Raw genomic sequence first — 18,558 nt, 5'->3', positions numbered from 1 at the left:
TCTGGAAAAATATCAAGTATATAAATATACACTAAAAACCAAAAGTCCACTCACTGATATGTCGAAGGGTCGTAGCCCCCGAGTCGCCCTTGAACGCGCTCGTCCTCAGAATAAGTCTCACCTATATGTGAATTAACTATAAAAACGTTATTTAAAGCACATAGGCAGAATTAGCTAATAACTTCTCATACAATGCTCAAATGGGGTGTTTGAATATATCAACGTGATCTACATAACTCCACGAACATCACCATATTTTTAGAATAATTTTCCGACCACCCACGTGCCACCACGCGCTAGCCAAGGCACGGCAATAAGCCCCCTCACGCGCGGCCACGTGACAGGCATACTGACGGCGTCAGTCAACACTGTCAGGTATATATCGGGAATATTTCGTTAAGTCCTAACGGAATCCGTCCAAACTAACTGACGGCATCGAAATATTCCGTCAGACTTGACGGAAGATTCCGTTGTCTCTTACCTCTGAACTCCGGTGACCGTCACTGGCGCCGAAAAACTGGAAAATTTTTAAACCATGATATCTCGGCCATTTTTGCACCATTTTTCACGATCTTTATACCAAAATGAAGTGCATGAAGAATAGAACAAGTTTATACCTCTTTCAAGCCTCAAAAACCACGGGATCTCGTCGGGAAAATTCAAGAAAAACCGGCCAAGGTTGAAATTCACTATCCCGACGTCCAAAACACTCCAACAATACACCCCGAGCTTCGTGACAACCTTCTAAAGCTCCATGTGAGCTTGAAATCCCCTAAAAACCTCACAACAATTAGTGCATGAATAGTAGCTCATTCGGGGTTTGAGTTTTCACGTGATTTCGAAGGTGTTCTTACCTGAAAATGGTACCTTTGAACTCGTATGGTCCTCACGAACACAATGGTGTGTTTCACACCCTTAATCTGTCACGTTTCAATGGGTTTTGGGTGTCGTCCGCACGAAGAAGAAGGAGAGAGAAAGAGTCTGAAAGAGAGAGCACGGGAGAGAAGAGAGAGGAGGTTTGTGTGCGTGTGTGTGTGTGTCCCACGTGGTCACCAACCAACCAACCAAGAACATGACAACCAAGTACCAAAATATGTCACACACACATACACTACAATTTCAACGTCTAAGGATAAAACCATCCTTTCACGTCCTCGAGAATAAAATAATACATATCTCCAGAACGGGCTGTGACAATATATATAAACTTGGTTCATTCATGTTTTGTTTTGCACCCCTTTAGGACCTAGAAACGAGACATACGATCCGAGCTATGAGGCATTCCTATATCAGTGAACTCGTGTCATCCTCTCTGCGTTTGACAACTCTTGTAATAACACTTTTTATTATACCTTCCACTTGTATTTTGAATTAGTAATATGCTATGAACATATCATACATTATCACTATTATTAACTTGGTAGTTGAATATTATTATATTATTTTGTAAGGTTTGTATTTGAATATTACATTGCGTAGTTGTGGCGAAATTTATATGCATTTTTCACATGTTCTCAACATATGCATTCATGAAATGGCTTGTGTCCCCCTCGGATGTCGGCCAGCACGTGGCCATCCTGTTGTCCTTCAGACATCGGGATCGGAGCGTGTCACTACTCCTCCTCTCTTGCTTCCAAATCGGGTCTACGACTTTGTTATAGCTTAAATTCAAATATTTGTCATTTGCGGATATACATATCAAATATTATTAGGAAGAGTTGTAATCTTGTTTGAACTCTCTGTATTTGTAACTGCATATACATTAGTTGAATGCATGAAGAACACGACTTCTAAAAATATGTTTTATCTTACACACTCTCTCTCTACCACCTGAAATCGACTAGGCCTCTTATGAACAATCCCAATCCAAAGCAAGTGACGCCTGCAAAACCAAAAATACGACTGATAATTGGTTTGATAGGGTGGATGTTAACAGTTTGGTCTCCTTGGTTGGACCAGCAAAATGAAAAATATGACTGATAATTGGTTTGACATGATGGATCGTAAAAGATTGGTCTCCTTGGTTGGATCAACCAGCTACAATTGGCTGTGATTGCAGGGTACGTCGATCTTGATTGGGAAAACTTGGGGGTGACGCATGATGGTGGAGAAGATTTCAGTTCTTTCTTTCTTTGTTCTCAGTACAAAAATGAAGGGTGCGGGGGAATGGCAAGTTTAGCTCACATATGAGGCACGTGCAACCCATTAACAAAAGAATTATTGGAACTTTTAATTTTGAATTTCATTCCTAATGGATCTGAACACAAAAATTAATTTCTATTTTTTTGCCACGAGGGGAAATTTTCAGTTCTCCCACTTTGTCTAGTTTTGTCTCTTTGTGTAAAGACAACAAAACCTTGAAACTACTATGTTCAAGAGAGAGAGAGAGAGAAATAATGGAGGACAGAGAAAGTAACGAGTGAGTGAGTGAGTGAGTGAGTGAGTGAGAGCTAGTTTACTCTCCCAAGGGTGCAGCCTGTAGCTTGTGCAGGGTTTTGCGCTGTCATCAAAGCACCCTTGAATTGAATTGATACTTTCTCTTTTCTTCTTTGTTCCACCAAATCATCTTCAAGTTGAAACCAGCACAGCTTAATCTAGTCCTTAAATAAAAACTTCACCTACTCACTCATACATTTGCCTCTCCTTTTGTAGGAAAGGGATTCTCTTCGAATCCTTTCTACCTAATCATTCTCATTAAATAATTTGGACTTTTGAAATTTGATCATATAGTTAAAGTTATTATAATTTTTACAGTAGATCTATGTTTTTAGCCGAATCAAATTTTAAGAATTCGAATTATTTAATGAGAATGATTAGATGGAATGGATCAGATCGGATCTCCTTCCCCTTTTGTATACCCAAAACAATCATCAGACTAAAATAATCATCCGCCCCATTATTGCTCCCCTTCTTTTTATTATTGTATGTACATATACGTATATGTGTATATATAAAAACAAAAGGGCCAGCTTCACTCCACTGATCCACTCCTCTCTCTCTCTCTCTCTTTCCCCCTCAATCTCTCTCTATAGAACACACATTCAAGTTGTTTGTGTTGTTTTTCTCCATGGATTCTTATGAAGCTACCAAGATTGTTTTCTCAAGGATCCAAAGCTTGGATCCAGAAAATGCCTCAAAAATCATGGGGTACCTTCTGCTGCAAGACCATGGCGACAAGGAGATGATACGCTTGGCATTTGGACCAGAAACTCTCCTGCACAATCTCATCCTCAACGCCAAAACCCAACTCTCCCTTGTTCCCTCCGACAACCCTACTACTACTTATACCACTACTTCTGCTACTTTCACCCCCATCTCTAGGCCTACCCCTTTGTCCCTCTCCTCCTCCTCCTACTCTTCTTCCTCAACCCTTTGGAGCCTCTCCAATTCCGTGTGCCCCTCTGCTGCTTCTTCTCCGTCTTATGCCAATATTCTTACCAAAAACACTAACCCTACTTCTCTCTGTGCTTCTAGTAGCGAAGTTGGTGACAAATATCAGTTTCAGAGCAATCTTTCTTTTCTCAGTGATCCAAAAACTGATGACTTGTTTTATGGATCTGAAGATTTGAATTCTGGGGGTGGATGGAAACCGTGTTTGTATTATTCAAGAGGGTTCTGTAAAAACGGCAGCACCTGCCGTTTTCTCCACGGCGGCAGCTCAGTTAATGTTGTTTCTCCAGGCAATGCCAATGTGATTGAACAGTGCCAGGAGATAATCAGATCCAATGCCGCTGCTCAGCAGCAGAAACTGGCTGCAGTGTCACAGTTCATGGCTGGCCGCGGTGGTGATGCTTCCTCTTTCCCATACAACAAGTGCATGGATTTTCTTACGCAACAACAAAATGACGCTCCAAGGTATATATATATACTTGTAATATTAACTAAAGTGGTAGTAAAATGTATTTACAGTTTTTGGTTGTTTATCCGGAATCATTTGGGGTATGATGTTCCGATCTACTTTGTGTTTCGCTTCAGTTTTACGAATAAAGCAGATCATCAAGTCGTCTTTAACTTTCCATGCTTTCCGCTGCAATTTTTCAGTAAAAAACTGACCACAATCTAATAAAATGTACTTCAAGCTTGGTTCTTACTAAATTTAACTTGTGCATAAAGTTATTGCCTCTAAATGAATTTTGTTTGGATTTTTCATGTTTTTTTTCAGGTCAGCAGCATCTGCATTGATGATGGCTGATGAAGTTCACAAGTTTGGGAGATACCAACATGATCGAAACGATTTTTCGACTTTAAATTTGGGAGGAAATGCCAATCACAGTTCAAGGCAGATCTACTTGACATTTCCAGCTGATAGTACATTTAGAGAAGAAGATGTCTCTAATTATTTTAGGTAATTAAATGGTTTTTCTTTTGTCCTTCTAGCAACCTGATGAAGTACTTAAAACTGAGAACTTGTGTGGTTTTGAAGCATTTATGGACCAGTACAAGATGTGAGGATTCCATACCAGCAAAAGAGGATGTTTGGATTTGTTACATTCGTTTACTCCGAGACTGTGAAGATCATTTTGGCGAAAGGGAATCCTCATTTCGTATGCGATTCTCGGGTGCTTGTGAAGCCTTACAAGGAGAAGGGCAAAATCCCAGACAAGTAAGTTGTGCATTTTTGAGTCTTCTGGTTTTGTTTTTGCTTTTACAATTTGTGCCTTCCTCCTTCCACATTGTTAATTTTGCTTTGAATTGACAATTGCAGGAAGCAACAACACCAACAGTTTGAGAGGGAAGACTACCATCTGTGTAGAAGCCTGTCTGCCATCGATTCGAGAGAGCATTATGATCTCAATCCTGGTAAGAAAACATGGTCCTTTGATGGTATACAACAGCTCATGTAAAATGAGGATTCACTATTAATCTTATTTTCTTCGAGGTCTTTGTAGGATCAAGAATGTTTTACAATACACAAGACATGCTTTTGAGAAGGAAATTAGAGGACCAGGCTAAGTTGCAGCAAGCCATTGAAATCCAAGAAAGGAGACTTATGAACCTCCAACTTCTAGGCATCAAACCCAACAATCTTCATCATCAGAATCAGTACTACAACGGTTTATCAGAAGGGTCTCCATTTCCTTCACCCACTTTGTCACATGCATCCAAAAATCAATTCTTCAATTTTTCACCTAGAGGCAATAATGAAGAAGTCCCACAAGGTTTGCTAATCAATGTGTTTCTAGAGTTGTTGATGCAGAAAGATAGTTGCATTACCAAGGGAAGTGATTTGCACACCCTTTTTATCCACATGCACACCCCTGCTTATTTTTTATAATTGTACTGAGTAAATTATAGGAGACTCAATGGTCGGGAGTAAGCTGTGTGCAGAAAGAGAAAAAGGGTGTGTTGAAATCGGTTTCCATTTCCAATTAGTGGTGCTTAATTCATTTATGCCTTGTTCACATTGCATGTTCTTGCAGAATATGATGAAGCTGAAAAACCGCAGCAGGAGATGAATCCAACTTTTAATCATGGAACTAAAGATAACAATGGCGATGATTTTAGCCTGCATGAAAGGTTTTGCTCAGAATAAATTTAACCTTCAAATTAAATTCTGAATAAATATATAATGTTCAAATCAATGCTAATTCATTGTTTTATTTGAAAAGCAGTATGGAGCACATTCTCCCTGATAGCCTATTTGCATCTCCGAAGAAATCAGCTGCTGGAGACCAAATAAATGTCTTCTCAACTACTGCTTCTGCACAAGTCAATACCGAAGGCATCACCAGAACCACCACCATTTCTTCTAACAATGTTAATAATAATTTACTGCCCACCACTTCTACCCCAAATGCAGATTCCCCAAAATCTGTTCTTTCCAAATGTCCAGGTACTGTCGCTTCTTCTTTCCCCGTATAACAAAATACAAACAAAAACACACACATACACATATGCTTTGCTTTACTACTACTATGATCCATATAAAGATCAAAAAATAAAAAGATAAACAAATTATTAATTTTAACTTTTTAGGTTTTCTTTTGGAATGTAATTAAGAAAGTTAAGCATGGGCAGCATTGGGGGGGACATGACTTTGCTACTGCTAGGGTAAGCATACATTTCAATCTCTTGCAAGATTCTTATAAGCTTATTATACACAATTCTAGCCAAAGTGATCACTCATGGGAAAATTTTATGGTGCTTCAGAGTATCTATATACTCTAGAACAAGAATCTTGATCAGTACTTAACAGTTTAAAATTCAGAGTAAAGAACACTCCGGAGCACCATAAAAAATCCCTCGTTCTTGGTAGTAATTACATTTTGTATATTTTCTTAATTTGCAGAAACAATTGAGAAGGATTACAAACGGAAGAAAAAGATCATCTAGCTATATAGCCAAAAGCATATACCTATATCAAAGCAAACTTGTAGACAAGATCTCAGCAAGATCACTATTGTCATTAATATATATATATATATATATATATATGTATGTATGTATGTATCTATACTATTTAGAATAATAATACCTAATTGTATACATAAAAGAACAGATGGACTGATTTATTTGAGTGGGGTCTATTTCAGTACTCTCTGCCCTATCTCCATAGGTATGTGCTAGCTGGACCACAGCAAGCAAGCAAGCTGTAACAATGTAACATATCAACTTTCATATGATATTTTAATTTAGGTTACTTATCTTTTTATTTTGGAAACTTTAACGAAAAACATCTGGTACTGTTCACTTTAACGAAAAATCACATTTTTACACTAAAAAGTCAATCTTGGTACTATTCATTTTACCCTTTATTTTGTTCTTATCATTAAAATTCAAAGTTTTCAAACTCTTTTCATTGGTTTTCCTTTTTATTTTACCACTTCAGACTTATATGTAACCGGTTTATGGCTAAGTAAATAAATATAAAATTATATGTAAGTTTTTTTATTCGGCATGAAGATAAATTATTAAATTAGAATGTCACGAATTACTATGAGACTGTACATGTTCGATTTAAGGGGCTCTCCTTTTTGTGCTAGAGAGATGAAAAGTCTGAATCAGATTGAGAGGTGATTGTTGTAGATGGAGTAGGTTTCTTTCCTCTTTTGTCTTCTCTTCTTTCTTCTCCTTCTTTCACATTTTGTTTTTTGGCTTTGTGTTTTTATTAAAAAAATAATATAAGATGTTAACGTAGTTTTAATGTAGCCGTTCAAGTAAAAAGAAAATGAAGAACATAGAGATTAGTAGGGAAAAAAATCTTCTTTGTAGAAAGCCAATAAAGTAGTGAGCAAGTGTAGCAGAAGCATAACAATTGTACTGAAATGGAGCCCCCAAAAGTAAAAAGCAGCGGAGGAGATGACTCAGTGGAGGGAGGGTAAAAAGCCGAGTCCCTCTGGCTCCATCTTTAGGCTTAATCTACAATTGCATTATACAGAGAAGAGATCATCTCTGGATCTTTTTCATCAAGATCATCGGATCAAGTGATTCGGGTATTTGAAATTTCATCCAACGGTCTATCTGTTTTAACCCTTTAAAAGTTATAATAATTTTTAATTATTGAATGAAATTTCAAATGTTCAGATCACTTGATCTGGTGATCTTAGTAGAAAAGATTTGGAAATGATCTCTTCTCCATTATATGAGCAGGCTGTTTGAACATAAAAGAAAATAAAACTTTATGCGCATTTGGAAAATTATGACAAAAAGGAGGGGTAAAAATAATAACAAAAGAAGGAAAAGTCGTAGTTGTTTCCATTCATGCGAGTAAAGGGGGTTACTTTTGGAGGGCTCTTTGTCTTATTTTGTAATTTTTGTTTTAAACAAGGGTTAATATATAAAGGAAGGGCCACAGAGTCAGTCCCTCACATGGTTTCTGAAATCCATTTGAATGGTATCCATCTGCCGATTTGGGCACCACGCACTCCTTTCCCTTTCAGTTTCAGTGCCTTTTTTGGACCTTCCTTCTCTGACGCCTTTCTGATTTTAACATTTGCTTTTAAATTTTTGTTTTTGACTTATAGGGTTTGATGGAGAGAGTAAAATTGAAAGCGTTCACGACTGTGGCGTTACGGTTTAATGATACATTATTATGTGTAAGATTTTTTTCATATAAAAATGTATTTTTGGAGACACTATGATGGTAGTGAACTCGTTAAATGTAAGTTGTTTTCGGTTTAATGTCCTCATGTTTTGGCATGGTTTGATATAAACTTCCAGTATGTTGTAGATCTCATATTTTGGAATTTATTGTCATTTCAATGACCAAGATTTAGCAGTCGAAAATTTAGATTCACAAGATACGTTGAAACATAATACATTTTTTGTGGTTTGATAAATTGCAAATTTTCTTCAAGGGGTAATGTGTCTTCGTTGACATATGTTGAAATCAAATTGGAGGAGCATTCTCTCTCTTCCTATTTCTTTCCCTCCCATCCAGTCTTGTTGTATAACGCATGTGAGGGTTGTTGAACAAATCAATGAGAACGACAATCTAATTCAAGATTTCCCTCCGACATCCCCAATATCTTTGAGACCTTCGAGATAACTGTTAATTTCTGTTACGGCATCAAGATCGACTTGAGGAACCAATCATGACTAGCATGTATAAGAAGGAAAGTAAATGGTGGTGTGGACATGAGTGGAGAAGAGGAAGAATTGTTGAAAAAAAGCAATAAAAAAATAAAATTAAGCTCATTAAATATGTGGGACAATTTCAAGCCATCAGATTTCTTTTGAGCGGTCTAGATTGAAAAGGAGGGGATGCGAGGGGAGATAATCCAAGTTCAACAAAATTTGAGCACGTCAAGCAATTGACATGATTACACATAGAGGGCATTTAGGTCATTTTGGACATCCTGGTGCCATGGTCCAACGCTCTTTTTGAATACACAAAATGTTACTTAATTCAATTCTAACGGTGAAAATATTTTGTGAGTTCAAAATTATCCCTGAAATTGTGGATTTGATTTGAGCTCTTGCTTAAATTTTTGTTTGTGAGTGTTGTATGTCTTGCATTTGTGTCCAACTCTTGGGGACTGCCTCCCTATAAACGACAGTGCGATAGTGCTTCAAACACAGTCAATATGGATGTTGATAGGGTTTCACAACAAAATTATAACAAATAAGAAAAAAAATGCGGTCTAAAAATTTTCTCTAGGTACGGATCAGTGTTTTATTTATACAAACGATATTAGAGAATGAGATAATCGAACGTTAAGGATCTTGAGTGCAAGAACTGTGGTACCATGCGTGGACATATTTAGCATAAGGGGATTAGTGACCAATTTGTACGAGTAAGTTCATACTTGTAAAATGGAATTGTTGCCGATGTTTTGGCCAACATGTGGAGATATCATACAGCACAGCAAGTCCACCAAAAAGATATTCATGTTGGATAACTGCATTAATGTAATTCTAAATCTAATGTGGTTAAGATGTCTCCATCATTTGCCCCTCACATTATGTGGTGTATGTTGAATTTCTCGTATGTACGATGAACTACGATTCGCTTGATCTATTCTTAGAGTATGTAAGGAGATTAACTCGAAAGATGTAACCATTATATTAAATAAAAATTAATTGATACCACATCTTGGAGTTCGAGACGTTACATTTTTGTGATTGGGCTGGGTACAGACTTTACCAACTGGCAAAGACAAGGCTCCTCCGAAGAGAGCTAGTCGAAGGTGTGAGTAGACTTTTACTTTAAAAAATGTTTCTTTATTAAATTTTAAGCGTGCCTAGACAAATATAAATATTGATTTCTCTATTATTACTTATCTTGTGGTAAACATACCCTGCACAGGTTTAGAGTATTGTACCAGCTTACAATTGTCATATTCAGCTTACACGCGTACAATATATATACTTAGCTTGTCTACTGACATAACATTCACCTTGCCCGTGTATGATATATACTTAGCTTGTCTACGACATGAGATTCACTTACACGTGTATGTTATATACTCAGCTTATCATGTCAAGATTACTCTGTAATGGCATGATTATATAGTTATACTCAACTTGTCAGTACGTCGAGATTACTTTGTAATGACATGATTATACAGATATACTCTCAGCTTGTCAATATGGCAAGATTACTTCGTAATAATATGATTATACTATTATACTTAGCTTGTCATTACTTCGAGACTACTCAGTGATGACATAATAATATTACCCAGCTTACTCTAGTAACAGTTAGTGTAGGATATCGTATGATATGTCTGTGGAGCAAAAAATAATCAAGAAAATTATGGAGGCGACACATGTACTTTTGTGTTAAAAGGATAAAATTACCCTCGAGACACACCGATATTCACACGCACATGCAACAAACAATAACGGCTCAATCAAGAAAAAGTCAAAGGTGATCAAAATGGTATTTTATTCAAAACCCTCTCATCACTCCTCATCAAATCCTCACTCAAAAGGTAACTCCCAATTTTCCTATTCAATTTGCGATTAATAGCCAAGTTAATTGCAAGATATTATTTCACATAGTATCTTGCAATTACACTCACAATTTGACCATATGTGGCCAGCCCCTATTATCCAAATAGGGCCGGTCACTCCCCTATAAATAGTCATGCTTTCCCACTAAAATGCTAGTTCATTCTCTTTCAAAAAATTCCTAAACACTTTCTCTAATTCTAACTTTGGCATCAGAGATTCTTCAGCCAAAGCCCCCCATTCATCGTGGGCCCGTGAGGCTTTTGGCCTTAATCTTAGGTGTTATTATTTTGCAATTGCATTTTCATCAACAGAGAAGACGTCGAAAATTTGCATCCACAAATTGGTGCTTTCATTGAGAGTTTGATTCACATTCTTGAAGAAGACTCTCGCATTCAAAGTTTCTCATTTCTCGTTCGTTCGTAAATGTTTTCATACTTTCTTATTCCTAAATTTTTTTAATTCTTTGAATAGAGGTAAGGGAAAAATACAATGATCGGAAATTCAAAAACACGACGAACGAAACTTCCTACGTTCAAAGATTCGGATCAAATGATGGAGGACGAGACGTAACCCAACCACGACGATCCATGAGGCTCAATGCGGTGGCAAAATGACCAACTTTGCCACCACGGAGCACCACCACCATGGCAGCCACGAGGACCACTATGGCAGTGATGAGTGGGCCAGCTCCATGGCAGTGAGACCATCAGGCCACGACCTAAGATGCGCAATCATCGGAGTTAGGCCAGCTTGCTGCCATTTCAGTAGCCCAGGCCCCGGAGCATGCCCAAGCCCAGTCTCCAACAGCAGCAGCTTGGCACGCCCAGGCTTACGCCACAGAGCAGCACCAAGCCCAGGCCAGTGCCAAACAGCAACCGTCCCAAGCTACGCCGATGAGAGATGAGACCCAGTGCACCCGTGCTTCTATGGCCCAGCCCACACCAGAAGTTCAGCCCGCTCCCATGACCCGACCCATTTCGATGGCCCAACTTACTACCGTGGCCCACTAAGCAATCAACCAGTGCAAGGTCGATTCAACCATCCTGACTTTAGATTTTTAGACCGTCGATTGAACCAGGGGTATTTTCTAGGGGTGGGTTCGGTACGGTTACCGTATCAAAACCCTCGTACCAATTACCGTACCAAATTTTCGGTTTGGTAAAATCTATTACCATTACCATACCAAACTTTCGGTATACCGAAGTTCGGTATTGCCAAATATTCGGTTGGCATGGTATGGCAATGGTAATTGCCACTTTATTTTGAGACAAAATCCGTTTTTGCTTTGTTCAACATTTCATATTTTGTGCCTCTGTAATAAGACAAAGATATATAAACCAAATGCATAGACGGAAGAAAATTCTCATAACAAGTGCCCAAATGGATTTTGGATTTACAGCCGCATGAAATGTTGATGAATTACTTGAAAATTATAAGCCTAAAACAAAGAATGGAAACATAAAGCAGTAATTTAAATTGTAGCCTAAATTCATCTATTATTCATCATTCATAATTCACACACACAATAATTCAAATTATGCATCAAAATGAAAATTAAGCTTACAATCCAAATAGAAATTACAAACCAAAACAAATAGAAGTTAACAATCCAAATAGAAGTTAAAGTTTCAAACCAAAGGAAAATTGAAACTAAACTTCAAAAGGTAAAATTCATTGATCAATTCTTCAAGTTTAAGATGTCGAAGCTTTTGGAGGAGGCATTGAACTTGTAGAAGATTGAGTTTGTGTCAAGCCTATATTACAAACGAAGAAAACATATTAGTAGCAAGAAGAATTAAAGTTGAAAACCATTTAACAAACAAAGAAAATATATTATAATTTATAAATATGTGTTATATTATAATTATATATTATATAATTTATATAAATTATATATTATATTATATTTTCGATACGGTATGGTAATACCGTGGTAATGGTATCCATTACCAATACCGTACCACGAACTTTCGGTACGGTACAATACCGTACCATTACCGTTGGCACAAAAAATTTGGCACAAAATCGGTATGGCACGGTTGGCAATTCGGTTGGTATGGCAATTTGGCAAAAAAATCCACCCCTAGTATTTTCACCCTATTTATCCACATATTTGACATATCCTAACTCAAATCTTATGTCCGGAGTCTATTACACTTCCACTACTCAAGGAAACGTATACCGTCCAAGCTCTTCCACCCTAAAAGGCAACAACACTTGTCTCGACAAGTCATAGAGTTGGCAAGCGCCCTTGCGCAACAGACTACCTTGGTGAATCAACTCTTGCAACATATCAAGATGCAGCGTGCCTCATATGAGGTGTCCCGAAGTAGGAAAAGGGCAGACACAAACCTCTCCAACAATGTCCTGACAAGCAACCACTCAACCAATCATAAACTGAGCTTTCTGGCAGTGTACATTCCCAACTAGGACCCTGAGATAGCATATACTCTCGTCTTAGAACGCGGATGAGTGTGCACTCTCGGTTAGGCCCACATACGAGCATACATTCACGGTTGGGGCTACACTTTGATATTTAACATGAACAACCTTCCAGGTGAAGTGTTAATTTGTGGCTAGGCCTGCAAGGAGTGCCATCCACCTCACATCGAAATAGGCAACACGACGGACGAAGAGAAGTAGTCACTCAATCCGGCTTAAGTTCAACTAACAGCTTGCAAGTAATTCGCTTGCCTACTAAGAACGTACCACATGCACCATAATCGTGACATAGATAAGCCGAGCATATGGAAGAGAAGCCTGGACCAACAAGTCACAACCTGTCAGAAGCTCTGCTACCCTACTAGAGGAAAATTCAGGAAGAAGTTGATAGGCTCTTAACCGAACGATTACACGATTTCCAGCGCACGAAGATACTGACGAGGCGCTTCAACGAGACATGACCAACATAAGCAGGTCACCTTTCATTAACAAGATTGGGCAGATGAGACTATCTCACATAGATTGTCGGATACAAAAAACTCAATCTAATGCCACTCTGGGGGTAAACGAGTACCAGAAGGACACACCAACCCAACTACCAAGAACCAGGGCTTGCCTTGTTTTTAACATTTCAGACTATTCAATACTGAAACAACAAATCACCAATAGGTGAGCATCACAAACCTAATGGTCCAATTCCTCATGTTGCGCATAACGTGGCCCAAGCCAGCCCTAGCTCTGCGCTCGTAGTCGTGCCTACTTGCTCCACGGCTCCCTGCAACCCTTGATTTATTACCATGGCTCCTAACTGTGTCGATCTAGCACCACGGCTCCCAGCCGTGCCAATTTTTCCATGTGGCTCGCGCTGACCAAGCCAATGGCACACCAAACTTCAAAGCATTCAACGATGGAGCAGAAGACAAGGCTTTATTAGTAGCCCTTACTAATGAAAGACTGAGCGGTGAAGAAGCTTGCAATCCATTCATATTCTCAGCTGATCACCAACCAAGACTTAAAAGGGCATACGACGAAACATCTAATGATGGTGCAATACTTGATAAAAGTATGGAAGCGGGTCACTGCGATTCCCATGTACACCTTTACACGGGTTCAACAAATAGTTCGAAGTTTCAAGCAGATCACCAAACAAGACCTCATAGGTTGAGGATTATTTCAATTGTCTAGCAGTCCAATTTTCCTCAGTTGCACTCATAACAATGACTTTCATGCTCTCCAGTGCGAGGTGGTAAACTAATTCCCCGACACCCATATGGGTATGCTCTCTGGTGTGAAAGGATAAACTAATTGCTCTCCAATGCAAGAGGGTAAACCAATTCCCTGACACCCATCTGGGTCTATTCTTCAGTGCAAGAGGATAAACTAATTCCCCAACACCTATCTGGGTCTACTCTCTAATGCGATAGGATAAACTAATTGCTCTCCAGTGCGAAAGGGTAAACTAATTCCCCGACATCTATCTGGGTTTGCTCTCCAGTGCGAGAGGATAAACTAATTGCTTTCCAGTACGAAAGGGTAAACTAATTCCCCATCTGGGTCTACTCTCTAGTGCTAGAGGATAAACTAATTGTTCTCCAATACGATAGGGTAAACTAATTCTCCGAGACCTATATAGGTCTGCTCTCTAGTACAAGAGGATAAACTAATTGCTCTCCAGTGTGAGAAAGACACATAACTTTAAAGATCGAATACTCGAAGACCAGCTAAGCAACAAATGGTAAGGGGCAGTAGCCACTTCGCACTTAACAGTTCGCTCATCCAACACTTCATCTTCAGTAGCTCCGATCTAGGTAGCTCCGTCCTTGATTGCTTTATCTACGGCAGTTGAAAAATCAAATTTAAGCAGTTTCCTCATTCTTGGCAAGCAGTCCAGACGTGGTAGCCCAAACCGTGGCCCATGCACGCTACTTCCTCGTCTCATGTCGAGCCAGCATTTGGCTTCAATCAAGCCGAGCAGCATAAGTTGTGGCCCCTGCCACACCACCTTCTCGGCTTATGCCAAGACGACTTCTAGCCCTTACCAGCCGACGTACCACACCACCCCGATTGCTGCCTCATGGAAGCACCACCCAAGAAAAAGACAAAGAAAATTAAGTTTTTCTTACATTGGTGCGGCGCGGATAAGATAAAGAAATCAACGAAAGATGGTTCTTTGCACGAGCAAGCAAAGAAGAGTGCTAGGGGATGAGGAAAAAATATCCTCTAGCTTTCTCTTTTTCTTGTAGGGATAAATAATTGCCCTCTGAAGTTGATTTAATCCCCTACTTATCTAGCAGGTTATCACATAACACATCCACACAACTCGGGTATGTAGACGTCTATAGCTGTAAGACACAGTTGAAGATATATATGTATATATTTCTTCTCTGGCGTAACCCAGAGTCGTACAGCTTCACATTCGGATGATAGGGCTTACCATGTTTCTTCACTGATGTAACCTAGTGTCGTACAACTTCACCTTCGGGTGATGGACATGTACTGCCTTTGGGTGAATGATAAGTTGATGATATTGATGATATACCCCCATCTTCACTAGCCCGAGGCTAGTGTCAATGTGTGATGTTATATATTTCTTCTATAACATAACCCAGAGTCGTATAGTTTCACCTTCGGGTGATAGGGCGTACCATGTTTCTTTACTGGTGTAACCTAGTGTCATATAGCTTCACCTTCGGATGATGGACAGATACTGCCTTCGGGCTACTATGATACCCCTAGAGAGTATAATATTGATGAGATTTATGGATTTTCCTTCGGACGATGATAACACCATTATTGAGCATGGTTTTACTCGAACTTGTTTTACAAATGTTTTCATGGCATGTAGACTTTTCGGAAAACTACTATGTAGTATTATATATATATATGTTTTCAAAACAATGGAGTGAATGGTTTTCTTATTATTAGTACTATTATTATAAACTTTGGTCCATTCACTTTTTCTGTTTTGCACCCACTTCAGGATTTAGAATTGAGGCATACAATCCCGGCATCAGGGCACTTCTGCGTAGTGATCTTCGAGTATTCTCAGGGTAGGACCCATTTCTTTGTTCATACCATTTATAATAATTCTTTCACATAATTCTTTAGTAGTTGTATGCTTTGAACACAATTCTACATTGGTATATCACCTTCTAATTACATATTTTAGTTTCTTACCTGTTTTAAATAGCGTTGTCACCTTCGGGTATTGGGTAGCACGTGCCTATCATGGTATTTGGGGATATTGGGATCGGGACGTGTCACGTACTCAAATTAGCAATGTCTACTAGGGTCAAAGTAGAAGTTGGCACGAAAGGCTGTCTTTCTAGGGTTCTGGTACTTATGTTACCATAACAAAAGATAGGAATTTGGGTTTGTGGAGTGGTCTCGTTGGAGTTTTCTAGAGCCTTCATATATTTCTTAATGTGCATGAAGTTTGTGTGACTCTCCGCAGAGAAGCAGTGTAGGGTTTTTACAACTTATCAACAGAGGTGTTGATCTTTAACAAAGTCTCTCAAACTTGTTCTATGGTAGAAGGGGATCCAGCGATTGGAGCATCATCGCTCCCTAGGGTGATTGTAACATCAGGGGTTGGTTGCTCGCCCTTAGAATGGTGGTGGCGTTTAGAATACAATTATTCCCGATGAGTGCAATGGGTGCTTCTGAGGTTAAACTGTATCCTAGTGCCATGTTAACGTTGGTTTTAACAGAGCTTTCAGTCATGTGTGTGGGAAAATGGTCTAATTAGGAGGAATATGAATTAACTTTTAATGAAAGCTCCAATTCTTGGAACCAAATTCGTGTACCGCCATGAAGATTGAAGATGCACAAATATGTTTACTTGTAAAATCGAGCATAACCTTGAGTTTGCCAAAGAACATGGGTGTGTGTTAATTAAAGCCTCTCCAACAATCAAGTTAGTAAGCAATATAAGACTCAAGCAGTGGGTATGAGCATAAGTATGTAATAATTGCATTACCAAAGATGAACCCTAGAATGATATATTTATACTATTCAAGGATGAGACATTTTAGGATAGTGAATCTGTATTAAACTGAGAGAATCTTAGAGGATATTTAGAATGTAGATATTGCATCCTCTTAGAAGTGTGATTACTTCCAAGATTATAGAAAACTTGATGATTCCTTGCTGGATTAAGCTTACGTATATTGCGGGAAAAGCATGGTCAATCTCAGTGAAGTCGTCAGACTTCGCCCATAGAATGATGGTGGCATTGATGCTCTATTTATTCAACTTTGCTGCGGAGGCTATAGAGTCCATGATCAGACTTATGAGTATTCGAATTCCGGTTCGCCTTACTCCGGTTTTGGAAAATCATGCTCTCACATTAACAATATCTAATACCATAATAAAACATAATATTACACCTGGCATTTATGTCATGTGTTCCGTGTTCATGTCACTTTTGTGACATTCCTGATATCTTAACGAATCGTGTCGTGTATCACTCGTTAAAATGAACAGGTAACATGACTCGTTTCGAACTCGATCCATTACTACTAACGAATAAAATGACTCGACCCGTTACCCGTCAAAGAAAAATATATTTTAAACCAATAAATAATCATAAGAAAGACGTAATACTAAAAAAGTAAGTGAGATCAAAGAATCCAACGGTAAGGATTTTATTTCACATGAGTGAGATTAAATCCTATGGTTATTGTTGCAGTAAGGTTTTTTAATAGATTTTTAATTAATCTAGAAGTGTGAAGAAATATATCTTTAAACACTCCAAACGACAAGCTCTACAATTTTTGTGAAAATGTCAACTTTGAAATTCACCATCATAATCCTATAAAACCATAGATTTAAATTTAAACGTTGATTGTCACGTTTCTGCTCCATTCTTCTAACTAAATTTCATTTTTTAGATTTTCTTTTTCAAAAACATGACATTTTAGCAGAAGCAGAAAGATGAACGGTTCAGATCATTGATATCACATTTAGATTTTTACGGTTAGTGAAAATATTTCTTGGAGTTTCTAAAGTCCCTAGAATATATGTATAATCGACTCATATTTCAGTTAATTGTAAACATCGGAATGTGATATCAACGATCCAAACCATTTTTTTTTTTTTTTGCATTTGCTAAAAGATCATGTTTTCAAAAACAAAAATCTAAAAAATGAAATCCAATGAGAAGAATATAGTGTAAACGACCACCGGCGGTTAAATATAAATCTAGGATTTATGGGTTTTGTGCCAAATTTCTGAGATGACTCCTTTAAAAAAGTTGTAAAGCTTGTTATTACGAGTGTTTGTATATTCTTTTCACATTTTTCACACTTCTACGTTGATCATTATGAATTATTAATTTGCACTCAAACAATAAAACATTGTTCATGAGGGTTTGGAGGGTTTTAAAAATCCTAATGACTATGTAACCATCTTTTAAGCGTAGAGAATGCAATCGCGAGTGTTTATATATTTTTTTTCACATTTTCATTAATTATTATATTTTTTTATTATGAGCATTGACATATTTTTCACACCAGAAAAGTAATTATTATGAATTTTTAATGGGCTTTAGTAATTTTAAATTGCTTTGGTATTTTTAACGTGCTTTGGAAATTTTTAATCTCATGTGAGATTAAAACTATGGATGGCTATTTTATGAAGGTTTTTTAGTAGTTTAAAATTATCAAACTAACTTTTTTCTTATCAGGTTGAAACGGGTAATTCGCAGGTAAAACTATT

The 18,558-nt window shown here is 38.0% G+C and overlaps 1 protein-coding gene across 1 annotated transcript; it reads left to right on the top strand.

Moving 5' to 3' along the window:
* Positions 1-2,882: 2,882 nt before the first annotated feature.
* LOC103418954 (zinc finger CCCH domain-containing protein 53-like) lies at positions 2,883-6,652 on the top strand. The gene is made up of 9 exons (XM_008357072.4): positions 2,883-3,855; positions 4,163-4,345; positions 4,424-4,603; positions 4,706-4,800; positions 4,890-5,159; positions 5,421-5,517; positions 5,613-5,833; positions 5,977-6,051; positions 6,290-6,652. Exons 1-8 carry the CDS (start codon positions 3,068-3,070, stop codon positions 5,997-5,999), a joined length of 1,857 nt encoding a protein of 618 aa, XP_008355294.3. The 5' UTR covers positions 2,883-3,067; the 3' UTR covers positions 6,000-6,051; positions 6,290-6,652.
* Positions 6,653-18,558: the final 11,906 nt, after the last annotated feature.

This window comes from Malus domestica, chromosome 03 (genome assembly GCF_042453785.1).
Source record: "Malus domestica chromosome 03, GDT2T_hap1".
Classification (NCBI taxonomy): Eukaryota; Viridiplantae; Streptophyta; class Magnoliopsida; order Rosales; family Rosaceae; genus Malus; species Malus domestica.
This window is presented reverse-complemented; position numbering and strand designations above follow the sequence as displayed.